The sequence below is a fragment of the Dermacentor albipictus genome, chromosome 6, assembly GCF_038994185.2.
Source record: "Dermacentor albipictus isolate Rhodes 1998 colony chromosome 6, USDA_Dalb.pri_finalv2, whole genome shotgun sequence".
Taxonomy (NCBI): Eukaryota; Metazoa; Arthropoda; class Arachnida; order Ixodida; family Ixodidae; genus Dermacentor; species Dermacentor albipictus.
Window position 1 is genome coordinate 72,498,841 of NC_091826.1, and position 18,286 is coordinate 72,517,126.

Genomic DNA, 18,286 nt, shown 5'->3' on the forward strand with positions numbered 1-18,286 from the left:
CATCGAAATGCGGCCGCCGTGGCCGGGATTCGATCCCGCGACCTCGTGCTCAGCAGCCCAACACTCGCCGAATACTGAAACATCTTCGAGTATAAGGAAGACATGGATGGAGCGAGCTCGCAGCTGTATGTAATGTACTTTGATGTATTTTACTTTATTATTGGATGGCCAGTAGCAGTGGCTATGCAGTATTTGTCTTTAAAAGCAGAGTAATGCAGGCACTTAGGAATATATCTATTAACATATGCAATGCACAAAATACGATTAGGATATTGGAAATGACTTTTTGGACATATTCAGAGTTGGAAATGACATTTTTGGACATATTGTAAAGCGCAGTTAACAATGCGCGCACAAAAACAGGAAAGTGTAAAGGTACAATTCGCTGCTGAAATTTGTTAATTTTTATTGCACTTAACGCAATGCGGATATTTGTCAGCGAGTTAATGCGCTTCTGCCCCACTATTTACTTGCATGCTAGGTCATACTGCACTTGCGAAGTCAGTGGGCTCATAATGCACTAAAATCAATAATCTCCACAAACTTAGGCCGTCAACATTCACGCCCGCCAATGAAATACTATCACAGCTCTGCACAAACACGTGTATGCTTTCTCTCGCACCTTCGCATCGCCATACGTTACTTTCCTCGCATAGTCGTGCAGTTACCGACGGTTCAGTCTTTCCGTCAAATTCTATGCGACCACATTTATCATCTGCTTGGGTTTTGTTTGCCGCGCGGGATGCAAAATAACTTCCTGCCGTCCTCCGTCTGATCTCGGCACTCAACCGCACAGCAACACGGCATTTCCGTCCTTCGCATCCTAGCTCATACTGAGCTATTCAGCGGGCTCATAACGAACTGAAATAATCTCCACAAACTTCGGCCATCAACATTCATGCACGCAAGTGAAATACTATCCCAGCTCGACAAACGCACGTGCATACTTTCTATCGCACCTTTGTATCGTTGTATCTCACTTGCCTCGCGTAGTCGTGCAGTCACCGACGGTTCAAAGTCCGTCCGTCCCCCAATTCTGTGCAACCATGCTTTTCTTCTGGTTAGGTTCTTATTGCCGCGCGGGATGCAAAAGAAGTTCTTGTCATCCTTCGTCCGGTTTCGGCACCCAACCGCACCGCGACAAGGCATCCCGGTCCTGCCGGAACGAAATTATCGCAGCAATGTGCATAGCACAACAGGCAAAACGCGCGCACTGCGCCCGGCGCGCAGGAACTTTCATGGCGGCAAAGGGGCGGAGCAAGGTCACATGTCACCGATCAGACTATCGCTTGGCGTCGTCGTGTGGCTCAAAGCCTTTCGGTACTTTAAGATTATTGAGGGACATTAGGGTGTGATGGGCAGTGGCACGAAGGTGCGGTGTATCAAGCGGCAAAACATTGCTTTTTTGAGGAAAGAGCGAGCTGTTAGAGGACGAAAGCATTCAGGAGCAAATATTTGCACCAGGGGGAAGCACATGTATAGCTGTATAAGAATTGCGGAGGCACTCAGCACATTTTAGTGCACTGCCAAAACATTTATTTAGCCATAGTTACGCGTAACTTTAGAAAATTAATGAATCTATCAATTTTATTGAAGAAATGGACTGCCATATGGCTTATGCTGGCTGCGGGAGCATGGGTAGGGAACAGAAAAGAGAGTTTGGAGGAAACCCCACGGCCGCCGCTGAAGACGAGATGCTATAGGAACGTCAACGCTCTCGGTGGCGACGGAAGTTCTCATAACGCCCCTGATCACCTACATCCGGCCGGCCACGGCAGTTTCCAGGGCGTAGTCCCAGATAGGCTGCAGGACAGCCCTATCTGGGATCCACTCCTCGGAAGTTTTTTTTTCTTTTATGCGAAGCATATTACTAGAGCTCAACCCAGCTACTCAGGCGCGGCGGTGTCGCCTTCAATACCACGTGACACCGTGACGTCACGACAGAGGAGAAACGGGGCTCCGACTCGCGCCGTCGCTCGCGGCGTCGCGGCGGTATATAAGCAGCTGCGCTTGCCTCTGCTAGACACTCACGAGGTGAGATGCCTCCTGGAGACAGAGCTGCTCGTTGGAATGAGAAGCGAAGGTTGCGGCGTGCTAAAGAGACTGATGAAGAGCGGGAAGAACGTCTGGCCAAGCAACGTGCTCAGTATGCGGCTCGGCGACAAGTTACTTACCAAGTTTAGCCACCAATATGCTTTGCATCTGACTAGGCTTAACCAAGCTAAGCCTCAGCCAGTTTTTTTTCTTTCTTTTTTTTGCAGTGCCACAATGACGATTGCGCGCCATCCTCGAGCGCTGGGCAATCTCAGAGCACATGGCGTTTGTTGGAATTATCTCTCGCAGCCTCTTGCACCGGGTAATAGATGCTTCGCCCCCTCACGATGTCCCTCTCTCGGCAAAGGAGAGGCAGGTACGGGTTTGACTGTGCTCGCCGCTATTTTTGTGCTTTTAGTGTTTCTCTTTCAGGGGACTGTTAGCGCAATGAAGAACTAAATTCTTAGACCATACTCCTGGCAGTGCTTAAGTGATTCCCTTCATAACAACGTGCCAATATCCCGTTCACAAAATTTTGTTATTTCTTGCTTCGGTGATTTCATTTCTCATGCGTGGCCAATCTCTCCCGCTGACGCGTACAATCTCTGATCGAATCGATTTCGTAAATTATCATTGGTACCGGCCCGAGAGAAGAAGACAAAACTGAAGTGGCCGCGAAGCTCACGTGTGCGGCACAAAATTTTTGACCATGATTCGGTAGCCCTCGATTCATCTAGGGACATCTATGTGACCTAAATTGGCCTGGACGTGTGGGACATAGCCAGCCGTGGTGGCGTGACTGCGCACATTTCGAACGAAATTAGAGGTAAGCGTTTAAATCGCTCTTGCCTCATGCGAACACGACGGGATGAGCACTTGGTATGTAGTACGTCAAGGTCCAACACAGCGCTGCACTTTGCGTATGCATTGGTCTGCGCCGCATCGTAATCTGCGCTAGCGGCTTCGGTTTTTGGCAGCCACCTTCGTATGGACCAGAATTCGCAGCGCTTTCGGGGTAGCCACCTTTTGCAGGCGAGTGCGGAAACTCGTGGTAAAAAACAAAAGAATAACCGCGACAATGCTCAGCCTGTCCTTATCCTGTGCTTGCCGCCAGTGTTTGCTCCCCACGGTTTTGTCGTCAGGTGCCGCGTCATCAAACCCGCAGTGTGCCAAATTACATGCCCACGGCTGGCCCCGCAGTCGAGATTAGGCACTCTTCGTCTAAACGGGTGTTGCCTATGTTGGCTTGTAGTGTTGGTAAAATCCTGCGTGGTACAATCACAGAAAACATTGATATGACACTGGCCTACACGGACATCAGTGCGAGCCGCCATAATGGCGCTGCTGCATGTGTTTCGTTAGACGCATGCAGCAGTTTGGTCAGTGCGACCAATTTATACTGTGCACTGAGAGACCTGTTCTGCATGAGTGGGACATTGACATTGTTCATCACTATGTGGCACCTTCCCAGATTATGTGACAGCGCTCTGCCTCATTAGTTATTCTCTTCGTTTGGTTTCTCTTCTCGTTTTATTCATTATTTAATGCGCCTTTCCACTTTCCCGGTACAGGGTAGCAAATCGGATCTCTCCTCTGGTTACCCTCCCGGTTTCTTCTTTCTATTTATGCCTATCTCTCTTACCCTGCCTGGTACGAGGAAGAGGGTTCATAGCACCATCGCGATCGGTATCACTCGACGGCTGACAGATGTTTTTGTTCATGATTTTCTTCTGTGTAAATTCGGAACGTTTGTTCTTGATGTTGTCGGTTATTCGCGTCTATGCCCGCGTCTTCCTATTTATTTGCGTCCCTAATTAAGACCGGTGGTTGTTACTCAATATAGAGCCTGCACTGCGCTTCAATATTTGTTGCCAGCTCTCTGTCTCATCTTTGCTTGAGTCCTTGTTTCGTCTCTGGGTCATTGCGTAGAATAACTGCTGTACTGAAAAGCTTCAATGCATCGCAGCAAAACCCTCTCACAATTACCTTTCATGCCACCGTCAGTCCAGTCCAATCTGAAATCGCCACTTGACGAAAATTTCCGCACAATTTTGAGACTGAAGCGCTAGTTATCTACAAATCGCTGTACACACCTGCCAAATTATAATGCGCCCTCTAGGGCAATATATGAAGGTCAAAACGCTGCCATATTGAGAACGCTGATGAAGACAGCGCATACTTCGTACATCGTACTACGTAGTTATTTAAGGTGGCAACTCTGTTTTTAAACGCTGGCTTAGTCCTTTAAATATGCCAATATATCCAGTTGTTTCTCGAATTAATTATCTTTATGGTAGTGCCAACGCCAACTTGGTGCACCGTACATTTCATTATTTTGTTCCAATGCTCTACTCTGTGGCCTGTCCAGTCTCACATGAGTGCGAATATCCTAGCACCAGCGTCAATGAATTTGTTTCTTTGCTTCAGGTATATTATAAGGTTCACATGTGTATGACGTCTTGTCGAGCAACTAGAACTGCATATGGGAACCCGTGCATTTTATCATTGCGAATGCACCGAGCAAGAGTTTATAAACTGTCGCTGATATTGTTCAGCACCATAACAGAAAAAGGAGTAGCCGTGAGGGTGTTACTGCTACTGTTTGTTAAAATCTGAAGCACTTTTCATGCAGTCCTAAGGGTACCAGAGGCTCTACTGTGTATTACGTGGTGCTACGCATTTACGTGTTGCTTCTAAAAAAATAGAGTAAACATCCAAACGCCCCCTTTAGGTTGACGTTATTGTTGTTAAATCTGACGCCACTTCCGCCTGTACCACCGGTGTTTGTAGCATGCCTGATAGTAGAAGAAAAATTGTTGGTATTTATAATAAAAACGGTGGCACCTCTTGTCTTACAGAAAACGATAGTCTCGGAAGATGACGTTAACCGGTAATTTTGTGCTTTTCACACGTTGTGCAACTCGGAGCCTCCGCGCCTGTGGTTCTGAATCATGTAATAGCCGTATATATTATACCTATGGTCTCGCAGTCCATTATTCTGATCCTCGTATTCTAGAACGTCACTCCCATCAGCACTCCAGCGTTACTCAAGGGAAGTAGTTACGGCAGTGCCACACCTCCATAGAAGTGGTCGCTTCGTTTCTTTATCGTCCGTGGCAATTCTTGAGAAAGTTAGCGTCTTTTTCAGCCGAGGGGCGGTGCATGAATATGAATAATGGAGCATGTTTTATGAGAATGTGAAGACATCAACCCAGCATTCGATTTAGGCACCACTGGCCTCCTTGAAGCCCTTGGGTTCCGCGAAAGCAGGGGAAAAGTAAACATGTCCGCAATAGCAATTAGTAAGAGGCGATTAGAGGATTGGTGGAAGAAAAGTAGGGAAACGACAAAAAACGGAGACGTACAAAAGCATAGTTCGCAATAGGGGATCAGAATATTTGGTTGTGGGAGTTCATAGTGTTTTTCTTTCTTTCTTTTTTTATTGTTTAACCTAGGTAGAGCATTAGACAGTATAACGGCAAGAGCTTGGTGGCGCAACCCACCGCGCCGTTCCAAAGGGGACGCTCATAACATCCATCCATTCATCCATGTAGGGGAGAAAGAGGTACGAGTCGTGGATTGTTTGATAATACGGAGTTAAGCCTCTCAATCAAATTTGCTCGGCTGATACTGCAAGAGAGGCAGTGAGAATAATTATTGAACAGAAATTTACCGCACTCATTCCTCGCTGTGGACTCCGCGGTAGAAAAAAAAATATTGTCAAAAAATGGTGCCCGAAGAATTAACTAGAAGCGCTGGTTTTGGAGACTTGCTTGTGTAGACGTGAAGAAAATTATTTTATGAATACTCAACGTTCAATGTACATCATACCTCATAATTATACCGAGCAGCATTTCTTATTCTTTAAGCATGTTATGGCCTCTATGCATGACACAGGAGATTTCTGATTGGTGTGCCTTGAACATGCTAGCTTCAGGCGGTTTTCTCATTATTTCTTTTTTATTTAGTATAACCTCCATTGGGCGGCAAGATTCAGTTATTCGAGTTGGTTGCAGTTAGTTAAATCGATCTGCCAAGAGAATTTTAAGATGTTTCAATTATTTCCCCATGTGCATTCAAGTTTTCCGTTATTTGACCTAGAGCATTGACGGTAAGCCATGCATCTGTAGTTTTCGAATACTGCGAAAGTGTGGTATGGTATGACAAAACATTATTCTGGTCCTTCGGAATGCGCATTAGCACTCAGCGGGCCTCTCCCACACGAAAGTGCTGGATTTTGTTTTTCGCTAAGCGACTGAAGTCTCTTTTTTTCTCTCTGTTCCAGCAGTTTCGGGTTCTCGATTAAAATCCCTAAGATATGCTTGTGATTGCGAAAATCTGTGTAGCAATTTTGCTATGCATTCTGCTCTGCGCACCGTCGCAAGAAGGTCGGGCTTTGAGATACACATTGTCAAGGTGAGTAACTTGGCCCATTTCGCATGCGGCATACAGAAGCGTGTGTAGTTCTGGATTAAATAAAACGACCACTGCCGCCTTCTTCAGGGAATAAGAATGCACCATAACTGACACTTCGCGTGGACTAAATTCCACTGTAGGGATTGCGTTGGTTCTCGAAGCGGCGCAATGGGTATGGCGTAATAACGCACCGAGAATGACGTGATTCTGAAATCCGTGGCAGCGATCAAAATAATGTAATAGGCAGCAGGGACACTGCGGGTTCGTCGAAAACACCTCGGTTCTACGCCACGACCGAGAAGCTTGAGCAAAGCACCCAGTGAAAGAGCCTCCGCGAACATAGGTGTTGTAGCCATTTTTGTTTATTCGAACATTGCTGCCAGTACAAGTGACAGATTCTGGAGTTGCCAATAAGTAAAAGTCTGAAGACAAATAGCGTCCTAAAGCGAAGATTTCTTTGTGAATCCTCCTGGAATTTCGGGACCGTGGCTGCTCTCCCGGTGCTGCTGTTGTGTTGCACACGTGTCAGATGCTAGGATATAAGCTTGCCCCCACCCCAGCACAGCAGCCCGATGCCTTAACTGTTAAGCCACAGAAACACGTGTCTCTGAACTAGTTAGTGCTTACCTAATTACATAATGTAGTGCAAGGGCACAGCCACAACGAGACAAACAACATGCGACGAGGGCTGCTAACAACTTTATTAATAGGCGTTGAACTACACTTTATATACTCTTTCTAATGCGCAGACGGATCAGTCACAATCGAGGTACTACACTGAGTGTTTGTCGAAGCCAGCCAAATAATGAACTAATAACTAATGATAAATTACGGGGAGCATAAATTTATTTTTTAAATCTTGCAAATGATTTTGCCGGCTCTGATAACCACCCACTGTAGCACGTAGGCTGTAGCTGATGCTTCTGTGCAGTGGAAAGAGCATATATACCGCACCTGAATTCCTTTCAATCACCTGTAAAGTGATATGTCTCTGGTGGTTGCGTCCTTGTGCTACATCATGTCATTAACATTAGGCCGGAATCGCACGTATGCTTCTACCGTGCCAACGCCAAGTAGCACATTGAGAGGACCACAGCGTGCTGATTGTGATGATAAGTTTCATACAATGGTACATACCCTCAACGGGGGATGTGCCAAGAATCTGGCCGTACATTTAAAATACGTAATAAAAAATTAAGAAATACGAGCCAATATATGAGTTTTCACGTTGCGTAAAGCGCGGATGCGTAAGAGCAGATACGGGACGTCAGGTTTTTTTCTTTTCTTTTTCTACGCTGAAGACACAGATATGGAATTGGCAGATTTGTAGCATTTACTTATTCGCTTCACGAAGGCTGCGCTTCACATAGGTTCGAAAATGTGCGTTGGATGTGCATAATTTTTTTCAAACTTACTTCTTTCACTCTAAAATACTGCTTGAGAGCACTTTCTATTTAGTTAGTATAAGCTAGGACGTCGTTGAGTTTACACGCCGTGGTTGCTTAGTGGCTTTGGGTTTGCGCTGCTAAGCACGAGGTCGCGGGATCGAATCCCGTCCACGGGGGTCGCATATCGATAGGGGCCTAATGCAAAAACACTCATGTACTTAGATTTAGGTGCACTTTAAAGAACCCCAGGTGGTAAAAATTAATCTGGAGTCCTCCTACGACGACGTGCCTCATGATCAGGTCATGATTATGGCACGTAAAACCTCATAATTGAACAGCGTTGTATTCATTCAATCACGATCGAAATTTGTAAGTCACTATGCATGGTGTTCTCACGCTTCTTTCTCTTGCCTCAAAAGGCGGTCCGCTAAATCTCAGAAGAGCGATGACGGCGGGCAGTTTCTGACGCCCTTGATCGAGAAGAAAGACGTCAAATCCGCGAGGGATGCCAGCTTCGTGAAGATGTTCAGGATGATGGCGAACGCCACGGCATACTCCGGCTTCATCACCGTCAACAAGGAGCAGCAGGCGAATATTTACTTCATTTATGTGCAAGCTCAGGTAAGGAACGCTTCGGAGGGTCCAGTCAGGAACTGTACGCGACATGTTCACGTGATAGTCACGGTTGTTGGGCCGCAAGAATGAAGGCAAACAACCTAATTGGAAGGAGACGTTTTACTGGCCGAACTTGTGCCATTTACGGAAAGAAGAAAGTGCTGTGGTGTTAGAGAGCAGATGGCCATGGCCAATCTTGTGTTTGACAGGAAGAGTAAACATCGATGTTCGCATGGCAATTTATTACGTAGGGCGCATAACAAGTGGCCTATTAGAGTTATAAAATGGATGAAAAAAAAAAGAATAAAGAAGAGGTGCCGTTGATGATGGCAGAAAACTGGGTGGTGTGGAGAAATCAGAAAGTTCTTAGGCATAATAGGGAGTGAGTGGGTGCAAGACAACGGTAACTGGAGATTTTTCAGAGACGCCTCCGTCCATCAGTGATCATAAAGATGATGATGATGATGATGATGATGACAACAAAGCGGCAGCGAACGCACAAATGCGGCCACCAGTCGTCGAATACAATGGCGCGCCTATCACGTTGTCCCTATTTATAGCTGTTGTCTGTCTATATTCCAGTTAACTTTGAGATAACTAGGCAATATCGAGAGCCTGCTAATGTAATCGGTACATTCTGCATTCTGTACTTACTGCAGTATCAATAACAGCCTCGACTCTGCCAAACTCCAAAATGATCTGCATCTCGTCGAAAAATGGCGAGACATGCGGTTGAGGTCCTTCAATACAAAAAAAAAAAACCACGCTCAATTGCTTCCACCATCGGCTCTCGCATATTCCGCAACATGTTACGCAATTTACGGCTCCCAAATATTTTCCTTAGAGTAATATAAATAACTCGGCGTCTGGCTATCTCGTGATCTTGTATATACATGGTCGTCTCACACAATAACATCACAAACGATGCTAACCGTACCCTCGCTTATTTACGCCGTGATTTGCATAACACCTCGTGTTCTGTAAAAAATCTTGTTTACCAAATACTGGTACAACCGAAAGTCGAGTACGCCAGCGCAGCTTGAGACCCCGATCTGATTAGCCAGTGAAAAATGTGGCAATCGGTCCAAAATAATTCGTCGAGGTTCAATTATTCAGAGTAAACTTTCATCTAACTAACGTCACAGCACTCAAATACGTACCGGGAAAGCTTTCAGTCTCAAATGCCACTGCTAAATTTCGAAGCTTTCTACATTTCAATAATTTTCATTTCATTCATCGGCAAACCACGCCGTCATCACTCCCACTCACCGACCCTAGCTTCGCATCAGTCACCAAAAATCCCTCACATGCCCACACTTCTGCTCATATGACTTCATTTTTCGTCCAGGCGGCAAAATATTGGAACAAGTTACCCGTAGATGCTGTAAACACCGAACCCAATAAAAACAAATCGGTTCTTACTGACATTACAGTGTTATGCTTTGATCGCTGTTTCCATGTTGCAACGCGCTGCATTGGCATTTTTATATATGTATATACATATCAAGCGCACTTACGACTTTATTTTACTGCGCTAAATATTACACATGTACACATTTATTTATTTTACCCCTATATGTGTTGTATTTGCTAGGTGGTTGTATTTGTTGTTCATAGTTATTTTGCATTGTAGTAATTAGCATTCATTCTTGTTGTTGACTTTTTTTTATGTATGCTTGACCATTCCTCATTTGAAGCCCCGGGGAAGGAGTATTTGAGCTACTTAAGTAAATAGAGTGTTTAGAATATTTTTCTACATGTGACTGCAAGATTCGTCACACACAAAAAATTTATTAGCGTGGTCGCACCTAGTTGGATGATATAATTGTGATGACTGGTGTCACGCTTAATCAGACATGACGTATGTGGCATTGAAACCGAATAAAATATTCACTTGCGGGATAAGGTATTATTGAGCTCAAATATTGCAAAAGTGATTCAACATCGGTGAATTTTACAGGGCAAGTATGACCAAGGGCTAACTTATTTGCCATCTTGCTATTACCGTGACCACTGAGAAATAAATTACCAGAGTTGACCGATTAATAGCAGGATGTGCTTTGTATAAGTTTGAGGTAACATGCATTGTGAAACGTTTAGACTTTTCTTGCCAAGTGTTGGAATGTATAGGTCTTTTACAAAAGGCCTAGTTACAGTGGTTGGTTAGACCGTTTCAGGCATTGCGCTCTGATCGGGCTTTCGAATCTGAATGTCTCGCAAGATGTTTCTGTGCTTAACTACAATATCACGGCGGACTGCTATGACAGTGCGGAAATGTGAGTGCAATAAACCTGTAAATGCTTTTGCACCGCACTGCCACTGTGAATTTGAGCGCACGTAGCTTTAAAATGCATGCTTACTTAAATTAACGGGATTTTAATTAACAATGAAACACTCGATCCCTTTGATTCGCTTAGATAGCATGTATACAAGCAGCGCTCTGTTACAGAAATTACGCAATCGCTACGTCGTAATTGAGCTCGGACCTACACTTCCTTCTATGAATAAAATTATTTTGCAAATTATTCGAACCACAGCTATGTACAATGCAATACAGACAGAACAGTATACTGCCCTGCCGCCCTTGCTGCCGAAAAATTTGAAACAGCCGAAAACACCAGAAAAAGTGGCAAGTATGCAAGAAACAACAAAACAACACCAAGGAAACTACAAGATGAAACAAAACAAGAATGATCCTTCGTTCTAGTGTTACCGGACATAATAATAAAAATTGTGCTGAATAATTTTACTAGAGAAAAATATTGAGCATTTGTACTAGAAGAGGGCAGGCTTGTCTCGAGGAAGTGAACACAAAGAGATAATAGACCAAAACTAGGAACCGATGGCACGGATTCTCCCAGTTTAAGCTCAGTGTTGATTTACGATAGCATAGTTCTTCCTTTTTTTTTGTCTCAAAGTGAAATGGTACACACCCGTATACGCCAATAAATTGTAGAGTGGTTTATGAGGGATGTGTTAGGGGAGGACTCCGGCCAATTTGGAGCACCTGGGGTTCTGTAATGTGCGCCTAAACATGAGAGTGCGAGCATTTTGACATTCTTTCTCCATGAAAGTGCGTCTGCCAAGGCTGGGAATCGAACCAGCAGTCTCGTGCTTCGCAGCAAAGCACCGCAACCTCCAAGTCAGCGCGGCAGATTGTTCATTTTGTCTTTGGCATGCAGTACTTGCCTGACTTCAACCACGCAAACTAATCTTGCCCAAATAGGCGAAGTGAAAGACTGACGAAATGAGTAGCGAACTCTAGTGAACGCTTCGGTTCCCAATCGAAAACGTTGTTAACAATTAAAACCAGTGAATCAAAGATAGCGTGTTCAGTATGCTTCGGTATATGGGGTGATCATATTAAAGTTTTACAGGATTTTTAAATATCTCCCGTTTTAGATGACTCAATCCTAGTCCTTAAGTTGGCTTATTAAGGGATGCGGACAAGCACGATAAATTAAAACACATACTCACATACCAAAAATATGTTTCAAAAAATGATCCCACCCTATATGTGACGCAACCAACAAGCATACATTGTAGAAAGTGTCCCGTCATGTGCGGCCAACGTGCGTATCATGGTCTGGACGTGCAGGGTTTTGGATATCTCGAATCCCTGTGGAGTTTTGAACGTGCCGAAACGTCAATTAGATTTGTGTACTCTTTTGGTATGCGCTTCGTGTCTCTGCCCACACGCATTTCCCCTGCCAGATGGGTTGCCTACAGTCTTTGCGCTTCGATGTCGTATAACTTGTGCAGCTTCTCTCTTTGGCGTTTGTCCTTTTCAGACCAATCTCGAGCGAGCGCCGCTCATGATATACCTGCAAGGCGGTCCCGGCAAGTCGGGCACGTTCGGCCAGTTCCTGGAGGTCGGGCCTCTGGGCGTCAACTCGGAGGGGATCCTGTACCGGAGAGAGCACACCGTCCAGAAGATGTTCAACGTCATCTTCCTAGACCAGCCGGTAGGGTCGGGCTTCAGCTTCAGCAAGTCCCCGATGGGCTACGCGCGCAGCATCGACGACTGCGTGGCGGGCGTGCGAGAGTTCCTCAGGCAGTTCCTGCTGTTATTCCCGGAAAACAGGAACCGCGAACTCTACGTCACCGGCGAGAGTTACGGAAGTGAGTTCGGAGTGTTCACCGAAAGACACGTGGAGACTTTTAGAGCTTGAGGACCTAAAACGTAACCTTTAGGGAAGGGCTAGATGAACGCAGTGTAGGCGAATGGGGGAGTCTGAGGAAATTTCGTCCGGTCGATAGCAATCACAATGAAAGCAGAAGAAACGCCAACTAATGTGAAAACAAGCTATTTCGAAGTATTCAGATTTCACCCGAAGAACGAGGTATGGAAATCTACAGCAAGGCCTTGACCTCTTATGTTCATGTTGAAGTAATACGTGGGTGCAGTGTGTTGGCGGGATATAGCAAGAAAGGCAGCTGCTGCAGCGCAGCAGAAACGGAGCCCTGGCAGCTGTACTGGGTCTCTCGCAACATTAGCGTGATGAGGAATGCCGTCATAGGCGTTGCACCCGTCGAACCTCATTTGTGCACGAGATGGGAGGCAATGTAAACCATCGGCACTGTTAGGTTTCAGCTTACTGTCCGATCCGTCGAGACCACTGTGTGAACCACGGTGGGGTCATGACCGCGCTGGAACACAAGCGCTAGCCATCCAGAGCAGCGGTAGGGGAGGGGGGTATGCACGAAACTATTGTTTTTGTGGCCAAAACATTCGGGCCGGCAGCACCTGAAGGTCAAACACAGATCTGGCTCTGCTTCAGAGGTGATTGAGTGGACTGTGGAGGTGCGTGCACTTCAGCACGTCTTGCGGACAAACGCACTGCGCGTCTCTCACATTTCTCGTGACTTCTCCATGCGTGGGCCGAGGATGCGCCGTCGTTACCATGACAGCATGACGGCAGTGGTAGTGCCGGCGGCGCAAGCTAGAATCAAGTGCCCGTGCAAATGCTATGGCAATAAAACGGGGCGTTTATGCTTGCACACTGGCACCTTATTCACAACTAATCGAAATTCGTTCACAGGGAATTCACATTCCTTGTTGAGAGTGATTCATGCATTCATTGCTTCCTTGCTTCACATTCATTGCTCACGATTCATACCGAACACGCACGGCTCCCACGTGGCAACCGAAACCTATACTTTAAAATTTTTCTTCGTTTTCGGGGACATGTGTTTACGTCATAGTGTATGGTGGATGGTAAGTGGGCCATCCACTTTTATCGCGGCTCGTGGTGCTCCGTCGTCACCCTAACTCTCCTGGTATTAACAACGCAAAACGTAGACGTGACACGAGACGAGAAGACGACACCACAAGCGCTGACTACGTCTACGTTTTGCGCAGTTAACACCAGGATGGAAAGCCAGCAAGCCCAAGCTGCTATTCTAGTCTTAACTCTGTTGTAGTAGGTTGCCCTCGGGTCCAGTCATTCAATATCTCGGTGAGATCACCTTTTCCCCCCTGTTGTCTTCGTCAGCAGACGAGTTAATCAAGACGGGAATGCTGTCTATATATACGAAGGACATAAAAATGTCATTTCCGCCGTAAATGTTGAGCTAACGCTGGTTTTACTGGCTGCAACAAATGCAACTTCTGTCACATGTAGCACACTGCCCGTAGAGTCTCTCAGCAAAGAAGAGGTGAATACTCCCCCGTTATAACTAACCACCCTCTCCAGCTCCTGCCCTGCAAAGCAATCGACATGCCAGTAGTAGCCTTGAGCCGCAGCATACACGTGCCATTGTTAATGACTTCATCCTCAGGATGCTTGGGCGATGCTGGAGTTTGTTCGGATTCAATTAAGATAGTTATAGGACTCATCAACACAAAGTACAGTACTTCTCCAGTGAAACCTACAAATCAGAGCTCCTTGAGTATGTCTAGCACACAAAATCACATCATGTTTTGTTCCCCCCAAAACAAAGAAAATAACCTTTAACAAACAGCTACATGGTGCTCTAATCAGTGTCCTAACTCCCACCCCTGCTACTAAATAAGCACTCTACACACCAAACCAACGGAGGACCGTCGCATCAAGACGCGAGCTGTGGAACTCCTTCCGGAAGAGCATATGCATGGATGCAGAGATGGGCTCTGGATTAAATTGAATTACGTGGGGTAGCTTGCACAATGCATTTTATTATTCGGTAGGTTTAGACGCCGAGTTTTATGTATTAGTGAAATTTACTAGCAGTTTCGCGGAGGTGTATATGGTCTAAAAAGCGGTCTTGAATGTGTGTAGACTTGCGCACGTAGTAACAATTGAAGGTGAACTTATGCTACATACATCTAAGAAATGTGAACATCTCTAAAAAGCTTTAGTGCGTTTACTTACTTTATTTCCTTGGTTTAATTTTTTCTCAGTGTATTGCCCACTGCTGCAGGCTGGATCTTTGGTCGGGGAGCCAAGGCCTCATCTGGCGTTTTGCCTTAAGTCTTTGTCTCCCGCAGGAATAGTGCATTCTTTTTGTAAATAAACATGCTAGACTTCACTTGAAAGTAAAAAGGGAGAGAGAGAGAGAAAGAGAGAGAGAAAGCGCTCTGGTTAGCCTTTTGACAAACATCTCGATGTGGCCTGCGTTACCATGAACGTATTTTTGGGAAAAATTTCTGCTGTGTTTACAGGAGGTATTCAGAGACTTGGATTGGGAAAATTGGCGATAAAAGTTGATGGAGAATACCTTAGTAACTTGCGATTCGCTGATGATATTGCCTTGCTTAGTAACTCAGGGGATTAATTCGAATGCATGCTCACTGACCTGGAGAGGCAAAGCAGAAGGCTAGGTCTAAATATAAATCTGCAGAAACCTAAAGTAATGTTTAACAGTCTCGGAAGAGAACACCAGTTTACGATAGGTAGCGAGGCACTGGAAGTGGTAAGGGAATACATCTACTTAGGACAGGTAGTGACCGCAGATCCGGATCATGAGACTGAAATAATCAGAATAAGAATGAGCTGGGTGCGTTTGGCAGGCATTCTCAGATCATGAACAGCAGGTTGCCATCATCCCTCAAGAGAAAAGTGTGTAACGGCTGTGTCTTACCAGTACTCACGCACGGGGCAAAAACCTGGAGGCTTACGAAAAGGGTTCTACTTAAATTGAGGATGATGCAACGAGCTATGTAAAGAAGGATAATAGGTGTAACGTTAAGGGACAAGAAAAGAACAGTTTGGGTGAGGGAACAAACGCGAGTTAATGACATCTTAGTTGAAATCAAGAAAAAGAAATGGGCATGGGCAGGATATGTAATGAGGAGGGAAGGTAACCGATGGTCATTAAGGGTTACGAACTGGATTCCAAGGGAAGGGAAGCGTAGCAGGGGACGGCAGCAAGTTAGGTGGGCGGATGAGATTAAGAAGTTTGCAGGGACAACATGGCCACAATTAGTGCATGGCCGGGGTAGTTAAAGGAGTATGGGAGAGGCCTTTGCCCTGCAGTAGATGTAAGCAGGTTGATGATGATGATGATGGGGTTAGCCGGTCTCGCAGCATAGGTACAAAAGCACGCGGTTTGTCATCCGCAGCGTCCGCTTTATGGTGCTGCAATTAGTCGGCTATGAGTTACGCTACTGACAAATGTAGGTGCCGCTTGTAGTTTTCTTTACTCCGTGCACAATGTCCCCCAGCTATTCGTAGCGTTACAGAAGACCTGCGGATTCCACTCGTAGCTGTTGAGCTTTTTCCAGCCGCCAGCTAGCGGCGGCACAAGCAGCCAACGCGGAGCGCATGTTACACGACCGAGTGGTGGACTTCATAAAAGCGCAGGGGTTACATGTAGGCAGACACGTAAATACACCGGGCACGTTTCACCCGTCGTCCTTGTCCATGTTGAACCCGAACACAGAGCTCGCTAATTTTTATTCTCTCTTCAGCGCGTACAGCCGTAGCCTTGGCTCACAGCCTCATGAGGAATCCGGATCCCGGTCTAACGCTCAAGGTGTCCGGCGTGATTACTGGGTCTCCAGTCTTCGGTTGCGTCCTAGACCTCATGGAGTCCGCCGACACGCTCTACCACTTCGGCATGGTCGACGCCACCGGGCGCGACGTGTTCGCACAGGCGATGCACCGCATCCGCCAACTGTGGACCACCAACCGCACTGTGGCACTGAACCTCCTTAGTCACACCATCTTCCGGCTGCACCATTCAGCCAGCCTCTTCACTAACCTCACCGGTTACAGTGACCACGCGAGCCTGTTTAGTGACGAGAGGCCCCGGGAGTTCGTCCACTACTACCGCTACATGCAGAAGCCGCTTTTCAAGAGATCTCTGCACCTGCGCTCCCAGGCTACAGTGGACAGTACCCGGCTGCTGGTCATGACGTACCTCGCCGGTGACTACATCGTCGATCTCCGAGAAAAAGTCGAGTACCTGCTCGACGCTACAAAGATGCTGGTCCTCTCGGGGCAACTAGACACAGTGTTTCCCGTCGTGAAGCAAGAAAAATATTTGCAGTCGCTCAACTGGACGGGAACAGCGGCACTGAGAAAGGCAGCGAGGAGACCCTGGCATGTGTCCGGATCCGGGTCGAGGCTTCTGGGCTACGTCAAGACGGCCAAGGACCTCACATACGTGGTCATGGCTCGCTCGGGACACCACGTGCTGTTCGACGCCTCTGAAGCCGCGTACAATGTGATCGAACGCTTTGTGACCGGCGTCGAGATCGTCAACTCCAGCAGAAACGTGCTGGCTGTGAATTAGCGCTCTTAACATCGCCGCCACATTTGAAAGTAGGAATGCAGGAATGCCTTTAAACATGCGTGGCCTGATCGATTATTGCCAATAAATCGAATGGAAATGAGGCATTCCTTGTAAGGGCTTTTGAAACACGCTAGGACGTTCAACGGAGGCTCGAGGGTGCTACCTTGTGTTGAGGTAATGACTGCCACGACATTTGGCTCAGTCATTACGAAACAGTATATATGTCATTGGGTAGGAAGGATTCAACCGCCACACAATGTTTACGTGTACATGAAATGAGTTCTTAAATTTTTATTAGAGCGCAGTGTATATGCGATGAACGCGATCAATAACGAAGATATAGTAATGCAGACAGAAAATGCAATTACATTCACTTTATTCCCGGATCCAACGTCGTAACAGACAATGACTCTGAACGCTGCTTTCGTACGAGCGAATAAATGTTATAAATAGCAATTAAAAAGTTAAAATCAGAACTGCAGCTTTAGTCCCATGCTATCTCCCTCAGTGCATGTTTAACTCGTGCCCAAATGTTTATTTGTGCAAAAGTCCTGAGCTCAGCGTCTGTATGCTAATTGGTTTTGTTTTCTAGGCCTCATTAATGTTGACGCGTTGTCAGTAGACATATTTGCAGCTGTATACAGGCAGAATTCTTAAGTGTGCGTAGGGGATCAACTAAGGAAGCCGGCCCCTGATTAGTATGTCTGTTGCTGTTCGATATCTACTTCCCGGAATGGCCTACCAATGAGGTCCGGTTAAGTTCTAAATTTAGTTACGGGTTCTATTTAGATTTACTTGCGCAATTTTAAACGAAGCGCGCTCCTTCGTGTTACCGAAAACGAACGCATTGTTGCATTTCATTTCATTTCGTCTTCCTTTTATGATGGCGCATACCCACTGTGGGGGATCGCAGTTCTCTCTTCTTTTTTTTCTTTGTGTTTTTATTTTCAAGCATAATAGAATTATACAGTAAGTAATGAAACGTACGCCACGCGCAGAATGCAGCCACACAGGAACAATGCCATAACGTAGGATGCAACAAAGCGTATGCCATGCTAATCCCTACTTTCCTTACTGTTATTATTATTATTATTATTATTACACTAGAGTCTTCT

The 18,286-nt window shown here is 46.0% G+C and overlaps 1 protein-coding gene across 2 annotated transcripts; it reads left to right on the plus strand.

Annotated features, from left to right (window-relative positions):
* The first annotated feature begins 2,690 nt into the window (after positions 1-2,690).
* LOC139061182 (probable serine carboxypeptidase CPVL) lies at positions 2,691-17,647 on the plus strand. Of its 2 annotated transcripts, none has more exons than XM_070540833.1 (5): positions 2,691-2,860; positions 6,320-6,450; positions 8,258-8,459; positions 12,245-12,575; positions 16,345-17,647. In XM_070540833.1, the coding sequence occupies exons 2-5, from the start codon at positions 6,353-6,355 to the stop codon at positions 17,169-17,171; spliced, it is 1,458 nt and encodes a 485-aa protein (XP_070396934.1). In that variant the 5' UTR covers positions 2,691-2,860; positions 6,320-6,352; the 3' UTR covers positions 17,172-17,647. The 2 variants fall into 2 exon arrangements, with proteins under 2 accessions (XP_070396934.1, XP_070396935.1); XM_070540834.1 differs by having other exon boundaries at positions 6,323-6,450.
* The last annotated feature ends 639 nt before the right edge of the window (positions 17,648-18,286 follow it).

What these genes read in the sequence shown, in the direction of transcription:
- LOC139061182 (XM_070540833.1), top strand. Translation starts at nt 6,353, where the DNA reads ATGCTTGTGATTGCGAAAATCTGTGTAGCAATTTTGCTATGCATTCTG. An exon ending in TTGAGATACACATTGTCAAG is followed by an intron (nt 6,451 to 8,257) that starts GTGAGTAACTTG and finishes TTGCCTCAAAAG; the next exon opens with GCGGTCCGCTAAATCTCAGA. An exon ending in CACCGGCGAGAGTTACGGAA is followed by an intron (nt 12,576 to 16,344) that starts GTGAGTTCGGAG and finishes TTCTCTCTTCAG; the next exon opens with CGCGTACAGCCGTAGCCTTG.